Below are 27,881 nucleotides of genomic sequence, written 5' to 3' on the forward strand. Positions count from 1 at the left end.
CGCTCCCCCCCACGCCTCGCTCCCTCGCTCCCCCCACGCCTCGCTCCCTCGCTCCCCCCACGCCTCGCTCCCTCGCTCCCCCCCACACCTCTCTCCCTCGCTCCCCCCCACGCCTCTCTCCCTCGCTCCCCCCCACGCCTCTCTCCCTCGCTCCCCCCCACGCCTCTCTCCTTCGCTCCACCCACAAGTTTAGTTTAGTCCCCAGGTGTAGTTCTCCCACTTAAGAACAGCTGTTTGTGCTCACAGTTCCCAGCATTGTAGGCAATGCTGGCCCACACAGTCCCTTTTTTTGGTGTGATAACTGGGAACTTTGGTTCCCTTTATGGGGTTTTTTGGGGGGGGAGGGGACTGCCAGCAGCTCACCCATGCTTGTTTGTTTGCTTGTTTGTTTTTGAAGGGGTGACTGGGAGCTGAGGGTTTTTGGTTTGGGGTTTTTTTGGTGGTGTGGGATGTGGAAGACTGGCTGGTGTTTGGGGGGGGGGGAGACCCACAAAATTGGCACTGGTTTTTCCTTTTGGGGGCGTGAAGGTCAGCAGCACACCCTCACAGTCCCAATGGTTTTTAACAGCCCCTTACCTCCCGGCGATTTTGGGATTCATTTGATGTTCTCTGTTCCATCGTTTACCTGCCAGCTGCCAACGTTCTGTGGTTGGTTTCCTCTGCCTTTCCTTTTGTTCCTTTCCTTTTTGTTCCCCGAGTCTGTCAATTCTCACCAGACTCCCTTGCTGCCACTCCCTCCCCAGGCAATGGTTCCTCCTTTCCCCTCTGTCTTCCCTCCTTTCTTCCTCTGTCTCCTGAGTCTGCCAATTCCACCTGCTTCCCTCACTCACTGCTGCTCCCTCCCCAGGCAATGATTCCAGGCATCCAGACGCATCCGGACGTAGTTCACTTTTGGGTCGGCCATAAGATAATTTTTATAGATAGATAGATAGATAGATAGATATAGATATAGATATAGATATAGATATAGATATAGATATATAATTTTAAAATTGTATCACTCCCTACTATTGCTCTTTAAAAAGCTTTCTAACAATTTGGTAATGTGGAGATGTTTTAAGCGCTTTTTAGACAATTACAATTCTAATCTTGATTTCACAAGAATTATGTGTAACTCTCAAATTTCAGATGCATTTCGGCCTTTGCCCCTCACAGGATGCACTGTCATCTTTACTAGACCACCACCTAGGCCCTTATTTACCTCTAAATGGCTACTTTTCTCTGGCCTGCTTTCCTTTTTGATCTGGAAACTGGTGGATATATTATCCTCCTGATTTGGTTCCTGTCCATCTTAAGATAAAAGATGTGCTCTTATCTCAATGAACTGAAACTTCATGTTTCACCCTCCTACAGAGAGTCTCATAAGAACATAAGAATAGCCCTGCTCGATCAGGCCCAAGGCCCATCTAGTCCAGCATCCTGTTTCGCACAGTGGCCCACCAGATGCCACTGGAAGCCACAGGCAGGAGCTGAGGGCATGCCCTCTCTCCTGCTGTTACTCCCCTGCAACTGGTACTCAGAAACATCCTAACTCTGAGGCTGGAGGTGGCCTATAGCCCTCTGACTAGTAGCCATTGATAGACTTCTCCTCCATGAAGTTATCCAAACCCTTCTTAAAGCCTTCCAGGTTGTTGGCTGTCACCACATCTTGTGGCAGAAAATTCCAAAAGTTGATTATGCATTGTGTGAAAAAGTACTTCTGTTTGTTGGTTCTAGATTTCCCGGCAATCAATTTCATGGGATGACCCCTGGTTCTAGTGTTATGTGAGAGGGAGAAGAATTTCTCTCTAACCGCTTTCTCCACACCATGCATGATTTTATAGACCTCTATCATGTTTCCCCGCAGTCATCTTTTTTCTAAACTAAAAAGCCCCAGGTGGTGTAGCTTTGCTCTAGGCCCCTGATCATCTTGGTTGCCCTCTTCTGTACCTTTTCCAGTTCTACAATGTTTCATATTTAGAAAGGGGAAAGCAACGGTCCCTATCCATCCCCAGCACAGCATCCCTTCAGTGGTTGTTGCAGAAGTCTGCATTTATATTTTATTATTAATATTAATAATAGTAAGAGCCCTTTTGGGACAGGGAATCATCTCCCCCTCCACCGCATAAACTGCTTTAAGACCTTTTGTTGGAAAGCTGTGTATATATATTGATAGTAACACTGCCCTGCCTTCTTGCATGCAGAAAATCAGAGGTGTGGATGCTACAAGAGGCTTGTTGTAGACAGCAAAGCCTCAGGAGAAACTTGAAGATTTAAATTTGGTAGCTTGGAATCTGCTGCCTGCTGGTCACATCCCATCCCACCTTGACACAAGATCCATAGAAAGAAATAGATAAACTGCATATTACAGGTCAACTTCTAGCACTAGTACTTCTGTAATTATTTTATATTATACTTACAACACTTAAAAGTAAAATGCCTTATTTTTATTTTTCAACCTCATAGCTTGGATATGACAAAAGAATTTTTAAAGACAAAACTAGTCTAATTGGAAGCAAACATCTAAGACTTTTTTTTAAAAAACTACAATGACAGAGTGCATTCAACACTTAATACATTGAGGGGAGAAGCAGCAAGTCAGCATAACCAAATTAAACCCAAGGACATGACAAGTCAAGTTGCAAGGAAATATTATGTACTTGGGGAGAGTATTTGGAGTAACTGTTCACACTAAACACATATTTTAGTTCTCTCGTTAGATTAAACTTTAAAACAGGTCAAGATTTTTAAAGATAGATATCAACATCAGAACTTTGACATTTACTGACACTGAAGTAATCCTGAAAAACAAAACATTGAGAATCTGTCATTCTTGGGAAAGTCTCGAGGACCATCTTGAAACACAGTGGTCGCATGAACACAATGTCTGTTGTGTGAGAACTCAAGATGAAGTCAGATGGGTCCTTAACACAGATCTAATTAGCATCACGAAAATTTGGTACAAGCCTCAGCAGCACACAACCGTGGGTCTACAGGTCCCAATACCTCTCATAATGGATATGACCCATTGCATAAGGATCCATCTGTATATGGGAAAGCTTTCACAGTGCATGATTATCTAATGTGTGAAATCCAGTAAGGATTTCAAATCCTGCCTAAAAATTCCAAACCTAGCTTCCTGTCACACTTGTGAAACCTGTTGATATCCAAGTAACCAAAAGAAATTTCATAATTTTGCAAGCTGAAAAACATCTGAGAGTCAGGCAAAGGAGGAAAAACAATCTAAACACTACCCAAAAGCATTTCCATTGCATTTGTGAGGACATTTCAAACATTAATAACATTCACAACTCCCTTAAAAACCATTTGTCACCTTTACAACCCTTTTCCTTCACTATATTCTTGCAGCAATGACAGTACTGGAATTACTAGCTTGCCAGGAAAATGTTTAGCGTATGTTTTCCTACTTTTAAAAAAGATTATTTTTTTAAAATAGGGTTTGTAGGGAGGAAGCCCTGAAGAGCTTACCTCCCCACAGACTATCATTCTGCTTTCCATGCTGCCCGTAGCTCCAAGCTTCGGGGTGCCAAAGTGCATCACCCTGCCCCAATAGTGCACTGAGTGGGTACACAGTGCATTATGGGGATCCCCCCTCCCCGAGAGCACCGCAATCCATCAGCCAAGGCTGGCAGACGATCAAAAAAATGAGGTTAGAGCACTCGCTCTCCTAACCTTGTTTTGGAGGAAGGCTCCACAAGCAGGTTTGCTGGATATGCTGATACAGTGCACCAAGATCGGGCCTGATCCCGGCAGTAAACACAAGTGTGCAAAACTGGGCTGGGCTTCCTTAGCCTGGTTTTGCACACACATGTGAATAGCCTCTTTTATTTTAAAGATACAGATTTTTCAGCCAATCACCACCAGCAACAGATATAAGTGGATAAATATGAGTAACTGAAAACGATTATAAAAGCAGTTTCCTAGAATACAGATGAGATGCCAATTGCTTTTGACCCGCTTGTGCATCTTGACTCTGAGGGGTCTATTCCAAAATAGAAACTTAACATTGCGTGATACAAAATTACAGGGTGACATGGGTTAGAACAAGTTTGCTATGTTCATCCTCCAGATACAGTACATCCCACCTTACAGGATAGATGTGCTCTTCTCTCTCACTCATTTGATCACCAGCCCACCTCATCTGGTCAGGTAATACCAACTTGCAAGTGGAGAAACATCACCACCTCATTTATAGATTACCTGGAAATTTGTTATTTCCTACACAGGAACAAGGGACCTTCAGCAATGGTGTGGGAGGCTGCAGAGGAAGGAGTGATTTCTCAGAAACTTTGTGGAGGCACCTTCCAACCAAGGAAAGTGCCTCTGTCAGGCTTCTGGGAATTATCCCCTTCCCCTACAGCCACCTATGCCATATCCATTCTATCCCATCCGATGGAACTCTTGACCCTCAGGAATGGCTTTTCAAGAGGCTGCAGGGAGGAGGAAAGGGACAGAAAAATGGCTTGTGTGCATGCATGAGCTGTGGATAATACCCATGTAGTCAGCTGATCAGGATAATGCGGATACAGAGGTCGGGCAGAAGGTTCTTTAAGACAGCTACTGATTAGCCCTATCTGCACATCATGTTCAACACTAAGCAGTACACTTGCTATCTGTACCATGCATCTGAGAGATCTATGCCCAGAAATGAATACCAGCACAGTCATTCACACAAAAATATGTACAAGTGTACAGACATCTGTACACTCATACAGCATAATGTCTGAATAGGGCTACTCTGAATTGCTACTGTGAGCCTCAGCAGCAGAGGAAGTCCTTTGTTGCCATGGCTACAGGCTGAGTTTGCTGCTGTAGCTGAGGACAGGCTTGCCCTAAGCTGTGTTTGAGTCTCTTTGACATGCCTCCCTCTGCTTAGTATCAGAACTGCCCTGCTTTTAATTCTGGGAGATGAGGCAAAGTGCCCCTGGCAGAGAGAAGAAAACAAATCACAGAAAACAAGGGCTAAGAACCTCCTCATACACAGCTGTGGAGAAAGGAAAGAATGAATACTATAGCACAAATCAGCTGCTACGTTCACAATGTCTAAAAGTCATGCCCAATTTAATTAGTATACAGCATTATTGCAAACTGAGATACTTTTACAGCTATAGGGTTTTGTTTCCCTGCCCCCCCCCCATCCCAAGGATGAGAGTAGGAAAAACACAAGATATTCATCAGATACTCTTCAGGAAGAAGAATTTAAGAGAAGCAACTATGTGGAAGCAGAGGAAGCTTACTGGGAATGCGGGGGGTGGGGTCCTGCCAATGAGTCCCACTCAGTAGCCTATCTGTTTTCCAAGCCCTTAGTAGACACTGCCCACTGACTTTTAGATGTCTCTAACAGTGAGAGGTAATAATTTCTTCTTAAGATAGTTTCATGCCAAATAACGCTGGAGCATTATGAGTGAAAAACAAAATTCAAACACTTCAGTTTTCAGCGAAACTACTAATCAGATATAGTAATCCAAGTTCACATGGTCACATTGTGTTGATTTGCCATAGACTACCAAGTGTCATACTTATTAGCTATGTAGCTTGAGTGAGGAGGCTACAGGAGAAACACTGAAAAGGTGCTTCTGAAGAGTTCAACTAACTCAGCTCCAGTGCTCAGCAGCAGGTAGGGGACAAATTTCAATAAACTCCCCTACCCCAGAAGCATTATGTATGTGACTCAAAAAATGTCCCTGAGAGTTGCAAAGCCCTTAGGGACATATTTTCAAATGACACCACTTCCAGAGACAAGAAAGCTCATTACAATTTGTCCCATACCTCAACTCATGTAAGTACCAGAGCAACATTAGTCTGGAATTCTTTAGAAGCACTGGTGCTACATGAGTGCATCTCCCTTAGCACGTGTCATTCATCTAGATGTCAGCCACTATGTTGAAATCTCCACTACATTTGCAAATGTGAAATTTTCAGTGGCAGGTATATCTTAAAGCCCATTTGGCCCCTAAGCTGTAGAGCTTCAAATTACACGTTAAGTAAGGATGGGTTTTTTCATTGGTATTTGGGGGTTGCAGTGAAGGAATCCAAGGGGATTCTCAGGGACATATTTTTGTGAAACACTTTTGGCGACAAAAGGAAGGAATAAATTACCAAGAAAACCAAAGGGAAAGGAGAAGCTATGTTTGTTAGGGCTGGGAATTTTCAAGGGCTTGATTTCTGGCTGGCTGGAAGTGTTGGACTTCAGAAGAGGTAACTTCTCAAAGAAAGTTGAAAGGAAAAGTCAGAAGTGTCAAATCGCTCCATAAAGCATGGAGCATTTAAAATCACAATACTAGACGTACAGTTGAGATGTATACTAAGAAGGAGAAAAGGCACCACCAAGTTGAGGAGGATGCCAGCATGAATAACAAGTAGAGTGAGGGAAACTATAAAAGGGAAGAAGACTTCCTTCAGAAAATGAAAGTCCTGCCCAAATGAAGAGAACAGGAACGAACATAAACTCTGGCAGAAGAAACACAAGGAGACAATGAGGAATGCAAAAAGACAGTTTGAGGAACATATACCTAGGGGCGTTGAGGGGAATAACAAAAACTTCTTTAAATATATCAGGAGCCAAAAATCTGCCAGGGAGGTGGTTGACCTCCTAGATGATGAAGGTGAAAGGGATTATTAAGGAGGATAAGGAAATTGCAGAGAAGCTGAATGAGTTCTTTGCATCTGTCATCATAGCAGAAGATACTGACCATATACCCTCTCTGGAATTGAGCTTTTCCTGTTTAGTGGCTGAAGAACTGGGCCAGTTTGAGGTGACAAGGGAAGATGTGCTAAACTGTCTTGAAGAACTAAAAATCAACAAATTGCCAGGGCCAGATGGCATCCACCCAAGAGTTCCAAAGGAACTCAAATGTGAAATTGCTGTTCTCCTCACAAAAATATATAATTTGTCCGTACGATCAGGCTCTGTACCAGAGGACTGGAAGTAGCCAATGTGACTCCGATTTTCAAAAAGCGGTCTAGGGGAAATCTGGGAAATTACAGGCCATCAGCTTAACTTCAGTGCCAGGTAAATTGATGGAAAGCATACTTAAGGACAAATTTGTTAAGCATATAGAAGAAAAGGCCTTGCTGAAGGAGAACCAGCATGGCATCTGCAAGGGAAAGTCTTGTCTCACTAACCTTTTGGAGTTCGTTGAGAGTGTCAACAAGCATATGGATAAAGGGGATCCAACTGAAATAGTATACTTGGACTTCCAAAATGCTTTTGACAAAGTTCCCCATGAAAGGCTCTTGAGTAAACTTAGCAGTCATGGAATAAGCCAACAGGTTCATGTGTGGATTGGTAACTGGTTGAAGGGCAGGAAACAGAGAGAAGGTATAAATGGAGAGTTCTCACAATTGAAAGAAATAAGAGGTTGGGTTCCCCAGGGATTGGAACTGGGACCAGTGCTCTAACTTGTTCATAAATTATCTAGAAGTGAGGGTAAGCAGCAAAGTGGCCAAATTTGCAGATGACACTAAACTATTTAGAGTAGTGAAATCCACAACAGACTGTGAGAAACTGCAAAAAGATCTCTCCAAACTGCAGGAGCGAGCAACAAAATAGCAAATGCAGTTCAGTTGAAGCAAGTGTAAAGTGATGCACATCAGGGCAAAAAACCTCAACTTCACATATACAATGATGGGATCTGAGCTGACGAAGAAAGAGATCTTGGGGTCGTGATGGCTCAAAGTGTCAACTCAGTGCATGGCAGCTGTGAAAAAGATCAATTGCATGCTAGGGATCATTAGGAAGGGGGTTGAAAATAAAAATGCTAATATTATCATGCCCTTATACAAATCTATGGTGCGGCCACATCGGGAGTACTGTATCCAGCTTTGGTCACCCTATCATAAGAAGGATATTGTAGAACTGGAAAAGGTGCAGAAGAGGGCAACCAAGATGATCAAAGAACTGGAGCACCTTCCTTATAAGGCTAGGCTACAACATCTGGGGCTCTTTACCTTGGAAAAGAGGTGACTAAGGGGAGACATGAACAAGGTGTACAAAATTATGCATGGAGTGGAGAGGGTGGACAGAGAGAAATTTTTCTCTCTCAAAACAGAAGAACCAGTGGTCACCCCATGAAACTGAAGGGCAGGAAATGTAGGACCAACAAGAGGAAGTACTTTTTCACACAGCATATAATTAATCTATGGAATTCTTTGTCATGGGATGTGGGGATAGCCATCAGCTTGGATGGCTTTAAAGGGCGCTTAAACAAGTTCATGGAGGACAGGTCTATCAATGGCTACTAATCTGGTGGCTGTGGGCCTCTCAATGCCAGTTGCTGGGGAGCAACAGCAGGAGAGAGGGCATGCACATACCTCTGGCCTGTGGGCTCCTAGAGGCATCTGGTGGGCAATTGTGTGAAACAGGATGCTGGTCTAGATAGGCCTTGGGCCTGATTTAGCAGGGCTGTTCCTATGTTATGTTAAGGGATGATTGTCAAAAATTGCCCCTCTCCTCTTGTACAGATGAAGCTCTTTTTGTGCATGCAACATTAGACTGTATGAAAGCCAACAACAGGTTAAGTCTATCTACACGGAGTTCGTACACTAATGCAAAAGAAGAACAGAACAAATCTTATATTTCACAAAAGATAAAAACTGTTCACAAAGTATCTTAAATCCTACGCCTGAACACCACATATCTCAAGGGCTGATTTGTGACATTCATAAATATTAGGTGGTAATAAAATATATTTAATTACCAATTTTAATGGTAAAAAATATACACAACTAAGTATTCAATCCAAACAGTAATTATGTACATGACTACAAAACTACATTTTCATTTAAGTTCAATTTAACCTATTTTTAAAATTATTTGAATAAAATTAAGAGCATATTTTAAAAACTTGACACACAACCACAGCAGCTTTTTTAATAATAGATGAGTCAGAAGATAACTATTTGTTCTTAGTCATGTTGCTACATTAATAGCAGAGTTCAGTAATGTGAAAAGGGGAAACAAAAGAGTATAACCATTTGTTTTTTAAAAAAACAAGCCAGCCTCTACATACCTCTCAGTGGATATTGCAATCCTTGAAAATACTCCCAGAACTAACAGTGGCATCTGTTATGGAATATTCATATGACAATGCTTAAAGAGACCCATTTTCTATTGCAATTATTTGTACCCGAGTTTAGATATCAGATCACAGAGTACAAGGTACAGTGTATTGGATATGAAGGATGCATGTATGTAGAAGTTTTTCCATTTAATACAGAATAGTTTTGCACATATACCCTCCAGGCAATACACATTTTTGTTTCTTGGAGGGAAGGGTGCAAGGATCTTAAAGGGTGTGGGTTGTTTGGGTTTTTTGTTGTTGGTTTTTTTGGTAACATACCCACGTTGTTTGCTGGGCACGCTGTTTCCTGCCTGTTGCTCACCTGGCTGCTGGCCCAAAAAGAGAGGGGGACAAAGCAAGGCCTGTAGGTTGGCTTTCCTCTGCCATCTTGCCCGGTAACTGACGATATGGCAGAGGGCAGCCTCCTGATTAGCTCCCCTGGAAAAAAGAAGGAGGAACCTGAAAGGAGCACAGAGGCAGGATGGGGCTGTCCTGACTACTGCTTGCTTGACTGCTGTGCCTGACTACTCCAGCAGGGGATCAAGGGGGGCAGGGGAAACAGGGAGAACTTCCCAGGTGGCAATGTTTTCCATTGCCAGAGGCAATGGCAACCTCACTCTTCCCAGGCAGAGGCCTCTGGTGTGGGCTATCTTTTTAAAAAATCTTATTATTTTCCATGGGTTATACAAATGTGCAAGTTATGATAATCTGTGGGTATATGCAAGAAAATATAGTACTTGCAAGCAGCCAATGGGAAAGGTTCAAACCCCTGCTCACATTTTTAAAATTAATTTCAGTTTTTTACATTACAAAAATATGCCTCTGCAAAATCACATATGAACTTCAGTCATTTACAAGATATGCCCATTTAGCGACATAGTCTAGTGTTCCACATTTACCATTTCTTTTTTGTCCTAATCCAGTGAAAGTTTTATTTTTCCATTCCAATTTTCCCATATTTGTTAACTAGACTTTGGAAGAGAGCTATCATATCAATTTTTGTGGCAATTAACACAACTACAAGAAAAGGTCTCATCACATGGGTCTGGTATAAATGTCATATTGGCTCTCTGCAAAGCATAGTTTGCAAACTGGGAGACAGTCTTAGGGACATTTCCCTAACCCTTTCCTTCCCTGACCGAAGTCCATGCCCTTTCCAACATTTGGAACTACTTGCACACCAGTGCAAACAGCTAGTACAAAAATGGACCTCGGAATGCCATACAGTAGCAATGCAACCACCTTCTGAAGTACTTTTGAAGGAACAGGTAAAAGGCCCAGTCTTTGTCTATCAGCACTTAAGTGATCTCAAGCTACCCCCATGAACAGGCATTTCAGACACTAATTTTGCCTGGGATTCTCCCTAAGGAGAGTGGGCTTAGTCTCTTTGTCTACTGTTCAATCACTGTGAAAAGACATTCTCTACTAATCAAAGTGCTTGGAAAAGAAACTTTTCATTCAATATGTTTAGTTTCTTATGCATATTATTTCAGTGCATAAATAAGGGGATTGTAGCTCACTGACAAAGCTCATATTGCATAAATGAGACAAAGCTCATTTTGCATAAAATTTTGCATTTTGCAGAAAGTCCAGAGTTAAAATGTAGAAGGGTTCAGATCGGTCTTGTCTGAAATCCTAGAGAGTGCCGCAAGTCAGTGTAATGTAGACAATACTGAGATGGATTCAGCTTCATGTATTTTGTGTTAAGTGACCCTGGTATGCATTTCAAGACAGAAACTCTTAATACTACTCTCCTCATCTTGCTGAGGCTGAGTCAATGGCTTACCTACAGCCACCTAGTGAGTTCACAGCATAGGTGAAACTTGAAACAGGAACTTAATTCAGTCTTTGCCACCATGCTACATAAGCTCTAAGAATGCTCAAGACAGATTACTATATCCCAATATATAAAAAGTTATAATATATTTATATATTAATGTTAAAGGCTAAGTTTATGTAGTCCCCCTGAGAAATCCCATTAGAATCACTCTTCCATATGATGGGAATCCAAACTGTTCGTATTTTTCTAGAAAGGGAATCAATTGTGAGAGAAGCATGTGATTTGCATGCAATGTATAATAAGGACTCAGACCGATTCCCAGATAAAAGGGTCCCAGATAGCAAACTGGGACAAGATCTCTGCCTGAGGCCTTGGACAGCTACTGTCAGAGCAAAAATAGGCTAGAACTAACAGAGTTTGACTCTGTATAAAACAAATAATTTCTTTTTCTAATAGCGCTTCTCTCAAGATGCTTGGTTTTCAGACTTAAAATCTCCTTTTTAGTCCTTCACAAAGTAAGCAACTGAATCTTTTTTAAAAGCCTGTAGCAGAAATGAATATGGATAGAAAATAGGTAAATTAATTCATCAGAGTGACTAAATTATCAAGTCAGACTTGGATTTTAAGGCCAGAATGCACCAGATTAACTTGTCTGACCTCCTGTAAAGTACAAGCAATTACATTTCCTCCTGTTATTTAATATTTAACCCATCCAATTTGTATCTGGCCAGAACACGCCGTTGAGAAAAATATATAATCTAAATTTGAACATTACCCTTTATTTCCTCTGTTGGCAAATTTACCAACTCACACAGAGAATTTTTCCCCAAAACCTCACATTGACATTATTTATCTTTCTATATTATATTATATTATATTATATTATATTATATTATATTATATTATATTATTATTATTATTATTATTATTATTATTATTATTATTTTATTGTTATTACTACATTTGTTTTGGCCATTGGCCCTAAACAGAGTATCTATCTATTATTTTTACATTTATATCCCACTCTTCAAGGAGCCCAGAACAGTGTACTACATACTTAAATTACTTTACACAGAACAAGACAGAACACTGATAAAGATTCTCTCTAAAAGGATATTTGAAAACTTTATCATCAAATTGATTCAGAATACAGCAGCAAGGCCAAGGACATTCTGACCCCTCACGCAAGCCAGACTTGTTTCCCACAATCCTGCAAACTAACCAGTCCTCGAGACCAACCAGAATACCCTCACACCAGCCTGACCAGCTCCCCCTGGCCCTGGCCCCTCACACCAGCCAGAGCACTTTTCAAATGAAATCTGAATTCATGTCACAGCATTAGCAAGTGAAAGGACATTCTAGTCCCTCTCACATGGCCCATGCCTTTTTAGCCTACTTTCCTTATGGAAAGTAAGCTTATGAGATCACCTGGCATTCTGTCTGTGTGTGTCCCCTGCATCAACTTCGCAATGCCTAGACCAATATGAACCAAACTGAGTACAGTTGTAGGGACACATACAGATACCTCAGTGGCATAGTTTGTGATAAAGTCACCCACCCTGATTCAAGATGGCAGATGCGTGAACGTTTGAGGCACAAGTGGGCTAACTTGTGAACTGCCTAACTGATTTGGACCAAACTTAGTCCAACTGTAGGGATAGTGAAAGGAAAGTTGGCAGTTTAGTTCTTACTAGAACAACTTGTAATTGTTATGAGCCACTTTGATTGACAATATTTTCCTGAAAAGCAGAATAGAAATTGTGGCTTGAATCTAAATATGCTCTTCCACTAGCAGAAAGTCTCTTCTACTCATTGAAGGGCTGTTTCTAATTAAGCAGTAGAGCAATACATGAAAAAGAGAGGGCAAGACTAAAGAAGTTAGTCTGTTTGTGCACATTTCAATTAGAGCATGGTTCAACAGAATATGGTCTACAATGGTTATGGATAAAGTTCCTTTACTGCTGAAAAATGATACTGATCAAAACTTAAGTGCACTATACTATGCCAGGTGGGAGCCCTTCTGGAAATATATAGATGAGGTTAAGAACCCAATGCATGACCCTAATGCGCTAAATTACATTTACTCTTGGTGAAAGTGAATGTTCGTTTGCAGAAACCAGCTGATTCTAGTCTGTATGTTCGAAACTGGTTATTTAATTGAATGATGCAGGGGGAATTGATCTTATAAATATGTGTCATTATTATTCCATAATATGATACCTACCTGTCATTGTATTTTGAAGGGGATAATTCTAACAAAATTTTCTTTAAAAAAAAAGATTCACTAGAGTTTATGATACAGCCTGCATGTTCCTCATTCACCATGTTTCTCACATTGTGACACAACCCCCAATACACTATGGTACTGCACAGTGACAAGTCCTTCACTGACACATGCACAGGAGTTCATAGAACACTAATATATTTTTTCTCCTCACACTTCTTTGGATCCAAGTCACAATACATAAAAACAAGCTTATGAAGTACATTAAATTCATACTACCAGAAGTGTTTTTATAAGGCTACGAGTGCTACTTTGCATAGGTTCTTCTCAAGTGGGCATTCTTCATACTGCATCACTTTGATGTCAGAAAGGAAGGTATTCATCTGAAAATACCCCAGATGAAAAATCACAGAACTTGACAAAGAGAAAGGTAGTTTCCAAAGTCTTCTCTTTGGCATTCTAATACATGTATGTGCAGTAGGGAACCATAGCCACTATTCTACCTGGGACATGTACTCATACACATTTGTCTCAAACACATAAAAAACATTTTACATGCAGCATGAAACTGAAGGATCTTGAGGGCAGATTAAACATGGGTTGAAACAGAGATATGTTTTCTGTCAACATAGAAAGATAATGTTTGATCACACAATGATGCTTAAGCAAGTGTGGGTTGCTAACCAAAAGACAAAACATCTAGTTTATACTGCATTGAGTTCTGATGCTAACTTTTTTTTAATGAAGTACTTTATGAAATTTAAAAAATGGATCACCATTCCAGCTCCCTGACCAACTGCTAGTTTGCTCTTTTTATGCAAGTCACCTAATACATGGTAGAAATCATATAATTTTTAATAGCTCAATCTCGCTTTTGGAGAAACATGAATATTTATTTATTTGAAACATTTAATGTACCGCCCACTCCGAAGACTCTGGGTGTACAGAATCTTCAGAGAATACTACGGAAAGCCAGCCAAGATGGGCCATAACTGAAAAGCAGTCTTTAGGCCAAATGGCATCAGAAGTGGCCATAGGTTCAAAATTATATAAAGCATAAGAATCTATTTGTGCCTACAATTACAGCAACTAGAGCAGCATAGGCTAATAGTCAATCTTTATTTAAAGATGATCCATACGCACACATTGTGGACTTACACTTTGAGGTAACACATATTAAAATATTGATAATATTTTAATATTAAAATATTAAATTTTAATTAATTTTATATTAGAATTGCTGAAGCCCAGTATTGTGGAATGGATGCACTGTAATGGGCATATTTACACTCGAACAGCTTTAGGATTCCCCACATTCAATTAAATCGCTTTCAGAAATTCAGGATGAGCTTCATTTTCTCCCATATGATACTTGGTAGTACCTTCTATTAAAGCATAGAATGTGTCAGTGATTTGGCCCAGATCCCTTCGGAGCATCAGAAATCCTGCACTGTTGAGATTCTGGAGAATAGTTTTTCCTACAGATATAGCAAAATAATATATGCTTATGTATCATTAGAATGCTCCATTACACTTAGTGAAAGGATAAATGGAGTAATGATTTAAATATGGATTTACTCCCACTTGATTGGTCCATGGCAATATCACATCTTAGTAAATCAGCATTGTATTTTTTTGATTAAGATGAATCTGGCAGAAAATTATATTAAGATCATACTGGACTCCAAAAAGACTTCATCAATTTGACCTTTCAAATACTGATAATTGCTGGAGGCATAGCACAGGGGATGCAGGATTAGTTCATATTTCATGGGACTGCAAGTTTGTTACCATCTCTTGGAAGGAGGTTTTTGAAAGGGTATCAGTGTTGGACACTAATTTTGAATTTACAACTCCTATAGCAATATTTGGACTTATTTCAAGGGATAATAAATTATCTAGGAGGTAAACAACTATGGTTATTGCGGACACTAATAATGGCTAAGCACCTTGTACTCCAAAATGGAAAGCAAAGGACTCAGACAGAACAGTGGATTTATTATTTACTTTTGCATGCTTGTAGGGGTGGGGGGTGGAGGAAGGCTTGTTTAAAGAGAGAGACACTCCTAACTCCCAGGAAATTTTAGATCCATTATTGGAACTGTATGCATTATGAAATATACTTTTGTAGAATTCTGTTATTAGTTCTTTCTTTGCTTTTGGTTTATACATTTTATTTTATTTTTATTATTTTTTTTTTGCTTATTTATCTAAAATGGGGGAGGGGGTTGAGAAATAGGATGGGTATTTATATATTACATAAAGATGAGAATGAGAAATATTGTACTATGCTGAAGGGTATAGTTTTTAATCAGTTGTGTTTCTATATCTTAACATACGTTTGTTAAAATTGTTCCTCTTGACTGAAAAAAATAATTTTAAGAAGCTAACAAAACAAAAAAACAAATCAAATCCCAATTCTCCAGTAAATCAACATTTTGGGCTTTACTTGCAGCATTATCTTCTAGTAATTCCAGTGTTGCAGAAAATTTAAGCAACTTAAGACTACATATGCAGAAACGCAGCAAAAAATAAAAAGAAATGATCCTTGTAGGTACCTACAAGTAGCACTGCATGCTCTCTAACAATAACTCTCTATAGTAAGTTATCACATTCCATTGATTTTAGCTCACCTTCTAACACTAAACCTATAGCTATGTTCAACGCACAATCTGTGTACATGATCAGATCAGATCTGTACACAGTTATTCACAATTCATGTTGAATGCATTAACAGCATTATATTTCCCATCTGTACCATGCATTTGAGGGACCTGAACCCAGGCTCACTTTTAAAATGAACACATGTACAATCATTCATACAAAAATGTGTACATAAACCTGAACGCATGTACAACATAATGTTTGAAGAGGGTTTCTGATGAAACCATATTTCTTCCTTCCAAGTCAAACACTTTAACTAGACTGTTTTTGTAATTAAACTTTTATAATTAACATGAAAACAGTTGGTTGGTTGGTTTTTAAAAAATCTTATAGCTTGGCTACTGTCAATGGGCTTTTTCAGATAAAGCCTTGCTTCTGTTCATGCTGATAACACATTCTCTGGGATTGTCCTTGAATTGGAAGCACAAAGTAAATGCCCATTGAATGGAGATTCCTACTGCATTCAAAGCAATCCAGCATTTTGACTTCAACCATTATTAGTCCCAACAAGGACTAATATGCTTGCCTGATAACTGAAGACTATCTTGTCAGCATAGGTCTTCCTTTCTTCTTGAAACAAACCATCAAACTTCTAGAAAATGCGACTTTCTTTTAAGATATTTAGCAGAAGCCTCTATTAAACAACCCATTTGTAGTAATTAAAAAAATATTGAACTGGGAAATAGCTAGAAAAGGAAAGGGCAGGAATGTGTCCAAATGAGAGACCAACAAACTGAATGACAATACTGTGTCAATGTAAAAACATGATTTGCTCTCCAATAAGTCAAGTCAAGTTTTATTTACGGTCCTAGACCAAACAATCCATGCATGCAAATGCTATTTGCTCTCCAATAAGCATATCCACCACTACTGCAAGTAGGGCTGCCACTTTTCCCAACTGAAGGGCTTCCCCTGCTTTGACTGCTGCATGTGGAAGAAATTCATCAAGTGAAGTTTTCCCAATAATGCTTATGCAGACCGGGGGGGGGGGGGGAATCAGCAGATGAACTTCTGCTTGCCATGCGGCTGTTAAAAGGCCTTCTCCATTGCTGCCGCAAGGCACACACTTCCTGCTGAAATAAGAACCTCCCCATCTCTTACAACTTTTAAAAAGGCATTTAAGACACATTTGTGTACCCAGGCTTTTAATTAGATACTGTTATTTTTAATAGTTTTAACCTTTTAAATTTAAAATTGTTTTAATGTTTTAACCTTTTTATTCGTTTTTATTGTTTTGTTGTATACTGCCCAGAGACTTACATTTTGGACAGTATACAAGTATGTTAAACAAAAAAACTAACAAATAAACAAACAAAGCAAAGGAAAGAGGTATGTATCTGCATCCATCCGTCAACTTCGCAATGCTTGGACTGATTTGAACCAAATTTGGTACAGTTGTAGGGACACCTCAACAACATAGTTTGTGATTATGTAATCACCCCAATCCGAGATGGCACAAGCATGAACATTTGAGGCACAAGTGGGGTAACATGAACTGCCTAACCAACTACCTAAGATTTGAACCAAATCTGGAAAATTTGTAGGGACACATGGGGACACCTCAACAGTCTAGTTTGTGATGATGTCATCTACCCCAATTCAAGATGGTGAACATGTGATGCACGTGGGAACCGATCTGAACCAAATTTAGTACAGTTGTAGGGACACCCCAACAGTGCAGTTTGTGATAACGTCATCCAACCCAATTCAAGTTAGCAAACACGTGAACATTTGAGGTGCAAGTGGACTAACTTGTGAACCACCTAAACAATCTGGACCAAATTTGGTACTGTTATAGTGACACATAGGGACACTTCAACAGCATTGTTTGTGATGATGTCATCTCCCCCCCCCATTAAAGATGCATAGACATTTGAGGTGCAAGTGGGCTAACGTGAAGATGGTAATTATCAATTAAGACTATAGTAAAAGGAAAGTCGGCAGATCAGTTCTTATCGGAACTTCTTGGAGAGTAACAGCTTCAGTAACCTTAAGTTATCTACCAATGCTTCATCAGCTTCAGAAACCTTTACTGGATTTTTTTTTTTTTTTAAATCCTTATTGGACATGTGACCTCTGCGATTCAAAAGGCAGTTCTGGGGCACTAATCCAGCTTTTTATTATTGTTGTTGCTGACTGCAGAAAGAGTAGTGTAGACTACCCCTCCATCTCACAGCATCAAGGCACCACCCCAATCCATTACTTCAGGACTGGATATCACACTTATACTGCTAGAAAAGAGCCTTTACTAAAACATCACTCAGAAAGAAAGGTCCTTCATCACTGGCAGCTGAATGCCTTGAGTATTCCTTCACAATCCAGTTTTATACATAACTGGTTCACATATACTGTGTTAATCACACACTTGTGAATTGACTCAGATTTCAGCTTATTTCCTAAGGTAACATGCTGTCAGAGTTAAGTACATTAAGGATGCTAGGCATGGTCAAAAGTCCTGAGGGGCTTTGCTGTACTTTTATTTGAAGGGGAATGCCCCTTACATGTCTGTGGACTCCCACTGGGTACAAACCAATTCCCTTGCTGATGGAAAGAATCGAGTATGTTCATGAGAACTCCTGAATGTTATTCACTGATTAGCAATTGCAGTTACCTGACATAGATCAAAATGCTAAGTTATCCTCAACCAAAACAAGATTACTGCCAGTATCAACAGTACTGAATGTAATCATCTGTAAACTGTAAAATGCATTATAATATATTTTGATCACCTCTGTCATTCATTCATTCAGCATATTTGTATACCACCCACTACGAAGTCTCTAGGTAGTTTACAGAAATAAAAAAAAACCAAGAAATTTTAATCATTTAAACATATAAAAAGATCAAATCAAGATACCCATAAAAACTACCAAATAGCTAAAAAGCTTGGCTGAAGAGATACATCTTTAGTTGTTTCCTAATCTCAGCAGGAAGTACATTCCACAGCTCTGGGGCAACTACAGAGAAGGTTCGCCTTTGAGTCCTAACAGACAAGCCAGTGGCACCCTCAGATGAACCTCCCCTAAAGATATTAATAGGCAATAGGGTTCATAACAAACAACACATTTTCTTAAATACCCTGGGCCCAAGTCGTTAAGGGCTTTATAAGTAATAATCAGCACTTTGTATTTTGCCCCAAAACCTACTGGTAGCCAGTGTAGTTCTTTTAAAACTGGAGTAATATGTCCCAGAGACTAATCGGGCAGCAGCATTCTGCACCAACTGCAGTTTCCGGACTATATACAAAGGCAGACCCACATAGAGTGCATTGTAGTAGTCAAGCTTAGTGTTTACCAGCATGTGCACCACTGTCTTAAGGTCACTCACTTCCAGGAAAGGGTGTAGTTGGCAAACCAGCCGAAGCTGATAGAAAGCACTCCTGGCCACCACCTCTACCTTAGGTATCAGAGAGAGGGTTGGGTCTAAAGGTACTGCCAAACTGCAAACCTGTTTCTTCTGGGGGAGCGTAACCCCATCCAGAACCAGAAAATCTATCCCATTTCCTGAACTGCAGCTGCCCACAATAAGCACCTCCATCTTGTTTAGATTATCCCTTATCCAGCCCATTACTGCCTCGAGGCAGGCATTTAGGGAAGTTATGCCATTGCCTGATGAAGCTAACATGGCAAAATATATTTGGGTGTCATCAGCGTACTGAGAGCACCCTGCACCAAATCACCTGATGATCTCTCCCAGCGGTTTCATGTAGATGTTAAAAAGCACTGGAGACAAGATGGAGCCCTAAGGGGCACCATACAAAAGCTCTTGCTTCATAGAGCAGCAATCTCCAAGTAACACCTTCTGAAATCTACCCGAGAGATATGAGCGGAACCACTGCATCCTACATCCAGTCCGCCAGGTGATCCAGAAGTAAAATCTACCCCAGATGTTGATGGTATGGAAAGCCACTGAGAGATCCAAAAGGATTTTAATAATTTGTTTAAACATCTTGTTTTATGAGATTGTTTTAATTGTGTTTTGTGGGTTTTTAATTTATTTTTACTTTTTTATATTATTTTACATTTTGTACATTGCCTAGAGATGTACATATCTACCCCATAACCTGCCCGAAATCCAGTTTGAAATGGGTCTAAATAATCTGTTTCATCCAAGACTGCCTGGAGTTGAGAGGTCACGTTCTCAATCAATAACCACTGGAGATTGGAGACAGGCCTATAATTGCCTAACTCTAAGGGATCAAGCATTGGCTTCTTTAAAAGAGGTCTAATAATTGCCTCCTTTAAACAAGGAGGCATCCTACCTTCCCTCAGAGAAGCATTTATGATCTCAACCAGGCCCTCTCCAACGATCTCCCTGCTTGATAATATAAACCATGTTGGACAAGGGTCAAGAGAACAGGTGGCACAGTTCCAATCAGCTTGTTCACGTCCTCCGGAGTCACAAACTGAATCTGATCCAATTTAACCACACAAAAGGAGTTACTGCAGGCCTGCACAACTCAAATGACCAGGCGGGCCAAAACAAACCGTGATTTGGTTCATGGGGGCCGAGGTCAATTCTTAGGGTGCTGATTATTAGAGTAACACTTAATATCAATCAACCAATCAAATTAAAGTGAAATGAATTTAAAAGGAATTAAAAATGAATTTAATCAATATTTAACTTTTGATGTTCTGGCAGGCCAAGATTGATTTAAATTAATATGAAAAGTTGAATTAAAATTCATTCTAATATAAATATTATACAATCTGTACAAAATACATAATAAAATGCATTGTTCTTCCTTTCCACCTCTGCCAAATCATCACACATAACATGGAACACTTTTAAGGGGGGAAAAAATATGAGAAGCTCTTCTCATAGTTTTGGAAAAGAAGGGAGAAGGGGAAGAAAGTTGGAAAGGATGCAGCAGGAGGCTTGGCAAGAGAGAGAGAGAGAATGGAGCAGTCTTGGTGAGAGAGAGAGAGAGAGAGAGAGAGAGAGAGAGAGAGAGAGAGAGAGAGAGAGAGAGAGAGAGAATGAATGAATGAATGAATGAATGAAGCGAGCAATCTTGGAGAGAGAGAGAGAGAGAGAATGAATGAATGAATGAATGAAGCAGTCTTGGTGTGTGTGTGTGTGTGTGTGTGTGTGTGTGTGTGTGTGTGTGTGTGTGTGTGAGAGAGAGAGAGAGAGAGAGAGAGAGAGAATATGAATGGAGCAATCTTGGTGAGATAGAGTCCATTCCCCGTTGTTCCGGAGGTCCCCGTTCTCCTCCCACCACTAACAATTTTCCCTCCCCATCCCTCGGCAATGCTTTCTCTCCCCGCCGGGCTCCCTACGTCCCTGCCATTTTTGCCCGCCCCCAGCACTGGACTCCTTCACGGGGCCACTGTCCACCACCGCCTCCTACCTCATCGCCGCCACCTCCCCCCAAATTCCAGTTGCTGCGCAGCAGAGAAGATGGCTGCAAGTGTGCGTGTGTCCTTCCCTACCCTCCCTCATGGCGGCAGCGGCGCATGGTGGCAGAATTCAGACCAATGCTCAGGCCTGCTATTTGGCCCGGCGTCACTTTCCAACTGCGAGGCACGCCTGCGCAGTTAAGAGACTTAACTGCGCAGGCGTGCCTCGCATTTGGGAAGCAACGCCGGGCCAAATAGCAGGCCCGAGTGTTGCTCTGATTTCTGCCGCTGTGCGCCGCTGCTGCTGTGGGGGAGGGTAAGGAAGAACACCCGCACCCCGGCAGCCATCTCCTCGGCTGCGTGGCGGCTAGAATTGGAGGGGGGGTTTAAGCAGCAGGGGGAGGAAGGGGAAATAGTCCTGGGGGGCAGGAAAAAAGGCATCGCAGGCCGTATGTTGTGCAGGCCTGAGTTACTGGGTACCCCGTCTAAAGACTATGCACCAACAATGGAATCCAGGTCAGCTCAAATATGAGAGATTTCATCCACAAAACACTCATTAAAAGCCTCACGGTGACTAACTGATGGCTCCAAAGCCAGAGCAGAAGGGGCCTGTATAATTCCCCGCACCACCCGCAACAATTCCACTGGATGTGAACCTATGGACGCAATATGCACAGCAAAGCATAGCTTCTTTACCACACGTATTGCCAGAGCATACGTCTTCAATTGTGCTCTGTCCTGTAATCTGTCAGATTCAAGTAGAGTCCTTCTCCATTTGCACTCTAGTCGTCTACCTAGTCGCTTCAGCTCCCATAGTTCTTCCATATACCATGGAGCTAATTTAAAAGTGGGTTGTAGAGGACACTTAGGAGCAACTGAGTCTAGTGAGCTCATTATACTCACCCTAGTGAGCTCATTATTCCAATTTTTCCCCAGGTTATCACAAAAAAGTCACCAGCAGAGCCAACATTAAAACCCTCCAAGGTTTCTTGGAATCCTATTGGAACTAATAGCCTCCTCAGGCAAACCATCCTAATAGGCCCTTCAGCCCTGTAGAGGTGACTAGCGGTTGCAAATAGAACCTTCACCAAGTGGTGGTCCATCCATGACAATGGGGAAATGATAGAAGTCCCCACCCATGGAACACCTCCCTGATCAGAGCAAAAAACAAAAACAAATTGAGAGTGTCACCAGCAACATGTGTTGGACCTGAGACCACTTGGGAAAGGCCCATAGCTGTCATGGCTGCTATGAACCCCTGAGCTGCTCTTGACCTTATCATATATCTTTTGATTGCAAGTATGTCGGGAGCCGCCAAGAGCGGCAGGTGCCAGACTCACCCAAGCCAGACACACCTGTCCGCACATCTCCAGATGTCCCAAACAGATCTCATGGGATTGGCATCCAACTGGGTAGGCAGACTCTCCCAAAGCCGGCCTTGGGAGAAGGGGGAAATGGAAGATCTTGGGGGTGACAACCCCACAGGGGCACACAGCACTTCTGGCAGGAGACCCACCCTGTGGGGGGCATGCCTCACACTATTTAAGGGCTGCTCAACTGATGATGAGGGCCAGCAACAGAAAAGGGCAACAGAGCCTCCACAAGAGGATTGGAGGCTGCTGTGTAACTCTCGAGGTGAGCACTGGAAGGGAGAAAGGGACGAAGTTATCAACTTCCCCTCTCCCAAAGATGAATTCTTAGGCTATGGGGAACCCCAAAGCAGAAGTTCACACACAACAGGGAGCTGAGAGGCTTCACAAAGCATTTCAAATCACCCCCTTTCTATAGTTCAATTGTTTATGAGTCTCAGTTTTAAATCCTAATTTCTATACATACTATTAAAATTCTTATTATTTAACTAGAATAATTTAAATTTTTCTCACCAGCTCAGAAAACAAAAGTCTTTTAAAATATATATTTTATACTAATATATTAACCACAGTTAATAAATAATATATAAGCCATGGGAGTGGTGCGAAGGTGTGTCGGGACATCTGGGAACTGTAGTTCCTCCAGCCATCTCCTTCCTGGGGGAAGTGCTGGCAGAGGGGCACCTATGTAATTGTGGAGCCTGGACCTAAAGGCCTTTGGAGCCCCCCCTCCCCCATTTTGAAAGACACACACACACACACACACACACAGACTGACACATGCAGTATTTTTAACATGTGGGTTAACACATAGGCACAAACAGCAACTGAACTGACAAGAATGTAAGAATATAAAACAGGTATATTTATGCAATTATGTATTAGCAGTTACATTTCAACAAGCAACTGAACATATTCCCATCCCACATATTTCTTTCCCCACTCCCCCCTCTGTCTCTAAAGCAGAGGTCATGCTCTGCCGCCTGACAAAAGTAGTGGGCCAGCGCCATCCAGGACAGACTTTGAAAGCCCCTAGCAGGTGTGGAGGCCCAGGACTTCGGCCCAGAAGTCCAGGCCTAAGAGCACCTCTGAGTGCTGGGAGGAACTACTAGATGTCCCCATGCAACTTCCCACTGTCCCCACAGCCTGAAGTTCTGCCAAAAAAAACCAACTCACCCCACCCACCCACCCCCAGAAACGGCAGCTGGCCATGCCAGGAATGCCCGCCTCCATGTAGTGCTATGGGAATTGTACACTTTTGTCAAAATTAAACATTCCAACGCGCAGTTCTAGTTAATATCCAAAACCAGGTTTTAGCCATGTTCAAATGCCTTTGGTGGGAATTAGTTTGTATTATTTTGAAATATAAAATCAATGATAAAGCAAGCTACAATACTGCTTAGCAAGTAACTTGTTGGACTCACCTCTCAAACTGCCCTATAGCAAACAGAATATGAAAAACTAAAGTGTCCGTGACTTGATCCATTAAAAAATAAATAAATCTGCAATTATATTGCATTAAAATCAACCACCTGCGCACAGTCATATCACATTTACTTTTAATCGTGAGGCTGGTTCACACAAAGATGTTCTCCTAGGGTTCCAACCAACCAATGATTTTGTGAATAATGTGATGTCTATGTCACAATTAGTGATGTCTCTGAAATATATAACTGGTGGGCTTATAACAGTAAAGCTGAGTTTCATCCATCCAAGCCCATTACAAACTAACCCTATAAGCCTAATGAAGCTCAGGCTCAGCACGTAATGCTTTGCTCCTGTACCAGCATTAAGCACCATCAGCCAGACCACCTTGTTTTGGGTCGCCTCTGCTTTTCCAAAAATTACTTTTAGGAAGGAGAGTGTGGCAGGGTTCGTAGCTCATTTTAAATATTCAGATGCTCACATAATGAGTCTATCTGGAAAATTGAGAACTCCATTTCCCCATCTCTCCGAGAGCAACCAATAATCCATGAGAGCACCCAGGTCTTAAATATGAGGCATCCACTGCTACTATAAGCGGTCCCCACTAGCCCTCTTTGCTGCCTTCCCCTTTTAAGGGCAAGTAATATAAAAGATGTTTATCCCCCTGATAATTCTCTGAGAAAATTAAAAGAGCATAGGGAGCTCACCCTTTTCAAGACACCATAAAAAAAAATCCACAGATGTATTCAATGCAGTCTCCACTACTAAAGAAGACTGCAGCCCATATATATATATATGGGCTGATATATATATATATATACACACACACACACACACACACACACTCATATATATATACATATATAAACTGACATTATATATTTCAGTGTCTCTTCACAAGAATGATATATCGGGAAAATACAAAGAGAGAAACAACAAGCTGTGACTAGCATAATATTCATGGCTGCCACTGATCCTATTAACTGGTATTCAATATTCTACTTTATCGTCTAGAAATACTGCTCTTACTTATCCATCGTAATTAAAGCTAATCATTCTTTACACCAGCCACAAGTTTCTTGGTAATATATCTAAAAGATAATATACTTACACTGAATTTAACTATGTCATATATCAAGTACCGAGGAACGACCTGGCCTTTTACCTTGTCGATGATCATTTCCTTAAGAAGAGAAGCAAAGAAATATTTTAATATTTATACAAAATTATTTCCTAACACTATATCAACAACTACTTTTAAAATGGTTAAACTATTTTACTGAGCATTCTTTTAGCTTTACAGCATGAATTCAATTTTCTTCTAAGTCAGGAGTTCTCAAACTTGGTCCCCATAAGTTATTCAACTAAACTCCTATCATCCCGAGTCACAATGGCCAAAAGTCGTTGTTGGAATGCAAGTTGGGGGTTAACAACATCTGGGGACCCAAGTTTCAGAACACCTGCTTGGGAAAGTTGGCCTTTGTCTAAAAGCCAAACTCAACTGAACTGGGAGTTGGAGGAGAAGGAGAATGGGAGTGAGACTGATAAATTAAATGCATGCTGTATGCAAGGTAGTACATTAGCAAAACCTGAATAATGCAGGACACCATATGGTCCTTCAAGTTTACATAGCACTAAATTATTGGGGTGCTATGATTCTCTTATGTTGGTGGCACCCTTGTAATGAAAGAGGCTCCCACTAAAGCAAAAACTGTTAGACTCCTAAAGAACTACAAGGGTCTGTGATCAGCCTAAAGTCAGCAAACTCAAGCAAATAAAACAGATGCTTAAGGTGTAAGTCTGATCACTCAAAGAGATGTCTGCAAGAGGTTCAGCCTGAGTCTAAACACACTTTAGGACTGCTCCACTTTGCAATTAGCAGATACATTTTTCATGGTACTGTCCATGGCAGTTTTACCAAAAATCTAACAGACAGGGTCATCAGTAAAACTCTCAGGAAATGGTCAGTCTCTTGTAAGAAGAGAGGCTCCTAGGATTAGTGAGATGCAATGATGCTTACACTCTTCTTTACATCTTGAGTACTAGTCCTCTCTTTGGGAATCTGATGGAACTGAACCATTTAGGAAATATTACAAACACTTCTGGTCTGTTTTCTGAAATTTCTGTACTATTTTCATGAGATTGCAGGCTATCCTGCAGTCAAGAGAGATACCTGATAACCTGCAAGGACACTGCCATCATGAGGCAAAAGAGCAGCTGAGAAATCATTTCCCTTCACATTTAAGCCAAGGTAGAAGTTCTCCTTGTTTTCACTAGCATGAAATCCGTAAGCAAGCTCAACACCAGTAGCAATATTAAGCTCTGGGGCAATATTTGAAAAGAAAAATGCATCTTTGGGGTTTGTGTTATCACAGTTGTGTTGCTATAGAAACTAAACATGAATATATTTTCACCAGATATTCTACTTGAGTTGCCATGTGCAGTTCTGAATACAATGCTCACAACCACCAATGAATACTTTTACTTGCAAAGTGAAAAGAGCATCCTGACCTCTCTAGTTAATTTGTAATTTGACAGATTCTAATTTGAATACATTTGTTTCAACCACTAAGCGCATTGAAAACCTCTGTTCAGACCAAAGTTGAACAGCAATCCTAAGGGAAAGAAAAAGGATCCTGAGCCTAAGGCTGCTCTCAAATCTTCTTTACACTATTACTGCAACAACTATTATAGCCTTGAACTGCTTTTCAACCAGCTGTCTTCGTCTTCTAAATCCTTGAGTCCTTCAGCTTGCAGGATGGAAACAAAGCACTTGACTCTTTCTTTCAGAAAACACACTTCTTGTTGTATTTAAGCAAAAGCTTCTGAAAAGAGATGGAGCTGAAGTCTGGGAGATGAGACACCTAGCATCTGCTGAAATGAAAGCTACAGTACTAAGGGCCACTGTGTGAAACAGGATCCTGGACTAGATAGGCCTTCAACCTGATCCAGCATGGCTGTTAAGTTCTTACGGTGACTGTCTGAGCAACAGAGGCCAAAAGACATTCCTCAATATTCATCTCTCTATTGTCTGATTTCTGTACCACGTTTCATTAAAATAATCCCAAAGCAATATAATTTACAATATAATTAAAACAATGCACAATTAAAATACACAAAGTAATTAAATATAATATAAAAATAATATATCTCTATTAAAATTTTTTAAAACCTTTATAAAACAATTAGATGCAAACCAAAAGGAGCAGCAGAAAAAACTGTACTCTCATATAAAAGCCTGAGTGAAAAGCCACATTTTAACTTGTTTTCTAAAAACTCTAATGGGCGCTGAGGAGTGGATGACAGTCAGGAGAGCATTCCAAAGCCTGGGGGCAATGCCTGAGAAGGCCTTGTCCCATGTGCTCGGCAGCCGAGCCTCTCTCACCATCAGCACACAGAGCCCCCTACAATTATCCTGTCAAGTGGGCAGAAACCCTTGGGAACAGGTGGACTTTCAGGGCCCAAACCATTAAGGGTTTTTAAGGTAAAAACTAGTGCCTTGAATTGGACCCAGAAACAAATTGGTAGCCAGTGCAGCTCTTTCAAAATGGATGTCATATGATCCCAGCAGGCAGCTCTAGATAAAATCCTAGCCGCCACATTTTGCACTAGCTGCAGCTCCTGAATATTCTTCAAGGGAAGTTCCACATAGAGCTTGTTACAGTAATCCAGCCGTGACGTGACTAAGACGTGGCTAACTGTGGCCAGATCTGCCTTCTTGAGAAAAGGATGCAGCTGGTGAATTAACCGAAGCTGTGCAAAAGCACTTCTGGATACCACCTCCAAAAGCATCCAAAAGCAGAGCCAGGTCCAGCAGTACTCCCAAGCTGCGCACTTGCTCTTTCAAGGGGAGTGCAACCCTATCCAGAACCAGTCAGATCCCTTCATCCCGATTGGCTCTCAGGATGACCTTCTCTGAATTCCTTCACCACCATCACCACCTCCTCCTCTGAATTCAATTTACTGAATTCAGTTTACTAGCCCACATCCAGCCCATCACGGCCTCCAGCCCCT

The 27,881-nt window shown here is 41.0% G+C and overlaps 1 protein-coding gene across 5 annotated transcripts in view; it reads right to left on the bottom strand.

Annotated features, from left to right (window-relative positions):
- RNGTT (RNA guanylyltransferase and 5'-phosphatase) overlaps nt 1-27,881 on the bottom strand; it is a 278,619-nt gene that overhangs the window by 154,471 nt on the left and 96,267 nt on the right. For all 5 annotated transcript variants that reach the window (XM_053287326.1, XM_053287325.1, XM_053287324.1 and 2 more), the window contains exon 10: nt 24,979-25,050. In XM_053287326.1, coding sequence (XP_053143301.1) covers nt 24,979-25,050 — 72 coding nt within the window. The remainder of the gene's footprint in view (nt 1-24,978; nt 25,051-27,881) is intronic.

Source organism: Hemicordylus capensis, chromosome 1, assembly GCF_027244095.1.
Source record: "Hemicordylus capensis ecotype Gifberg chromosome 1, rHemCap1.1.pri, whole genome shotgun sequence".
Lineage (NCBI taxonomy): Eukaryota > Metazoa > Chordata > Lepidosauria > Squamata > Cordylidae > Hemicordylus > Hemicordylus capensis.